Here is a 1,206-nt window from a genome sequence, read left to right as displayed (position 1 = left end):
GGGGGGGGTCCAAAAAGTGTTCTGTAGAAAATTACCTCTTCCTCTCCCTCGTGAACTTCACCCAAAACGTCTCTCAAAGTACTGGAATCTTCAAAGTCTGATTCCTCACCAATAGGATCTATCACTACCTGAAATCGATCTTCACTTTCACTTTGTATATCTTCTTGGGATACATTTATATCTGATGAGGCGGAACTAGACCAACCAGAACCCTTTCTTTGCGCTTTCATTTTTCTTCTCTTTGCCCATTGCCATGAAGCCTTATATTGGCGCCTTTTGAGCTTTCTAAACTCTGTTATATTCATGATTTATCTATAGAGAAAAAATATGATTGATGTCCTGATATGTAAAAAAGTTTTTCAAATTTAAAGAACTTTAAGCGTGATTTCAAGTCACCCAATTTCAAGTCACACTATTCACCGGTGCTTTATCTCATAGTAATGCAAACTGGGAGAACTTCAATTCAACTGATCAGTGACAGTGACTAGTGAGTGAGTCAGAGCCTCAGAGGCGCAACTAGGGGGGGGGGCGGCCGGGCGCGCGCCCTCCCCTAGCACCTGAGAGGGGGGGGGCGCGCCTAGGGCGGCCCTGTAAAAATTGTTCAGAGGTGCACTTTTTATTTTGAATTGATATATATGAAACTGAGAAAAATCCAAAATATTTTTTATTTTTGACCATTTTTTCCGGTGCCGTCGGAAAAAACGTGATTATTTGGCCATTTTTGAACTTTATTGATTTTATTTCTTAAAAATTTTATAAAATCCAAAGTTTTTGACTGAGAATAATGTTTTATATCATTTTGGAAATCCCAGATAATGGTCTAAAAGATAAAACCAACTTATACTGAATATTTTGAAAAATCATAGTTTTATAAGCAGTTATAGCCCCAAAATCATCGATTTTATTGATGCGCACTTGCAGCTCACAAACATACCCTGAGAACTGAACAAAAAAAAAAAAAATTTTATTTTTATTTTCTATATTTTATACTTATTCTAAAATGTCATTACTTTTTGAAATACCTTCAAAAATGGTCGATTAATGAACAGTTTAAAAAACTCCGATTTATTGAGTTTTTTGAAAATTGTAACTCTCTTATAATTTCATGACGTGTTTGGACATTTTGAACTTGTTCTTTTAAAATGTTCATAAAATGCATAGTTTTAGACTTGGAATGTTGTTTAATATCATTTTTGGAAACCCCAG

At 35.1% G+C, this 1,206-nt stretch overlaps 1 protein-coding gene across 1 annotated transcript; it reads right to left on the bottom strand.

The window, feature by feature from the left end:
- Positions 1–34: 34 nt before the first annotated feature.
- Positions 35–567, bottom strand: LOC111717754 (uncharacterized; the record flags this gene model as incomplete). The annotated part of the gene is given in 1 exon segment (XM_023493223.1): positions 35–567. A coding segment is annotated over 1 exon segment (271 nt), but the record flags the coding sequence as incomplete, so codon positions are not given.
- Positions 568–1,206: the final 639 nt, after the last annotated feature.

This window comes from Eurytemora carolleeae, unplaced genomic scaffold, assembly GCF_000591075.1.
Source record: "Eurytemora carolleeae unplaced genomic scaffold, Eaff_2.0 scaffold3594, whole genome shotgun sequence".
NCBI lineage: Eukaryota > Metazoa > Arthropoda > Copepoda > Calanoida > Temoridae > Eurytemora > Eurytemora carolleeae.
This window is presented reverse-complemented; position numbering and strand designations above follow the sequence as displayed.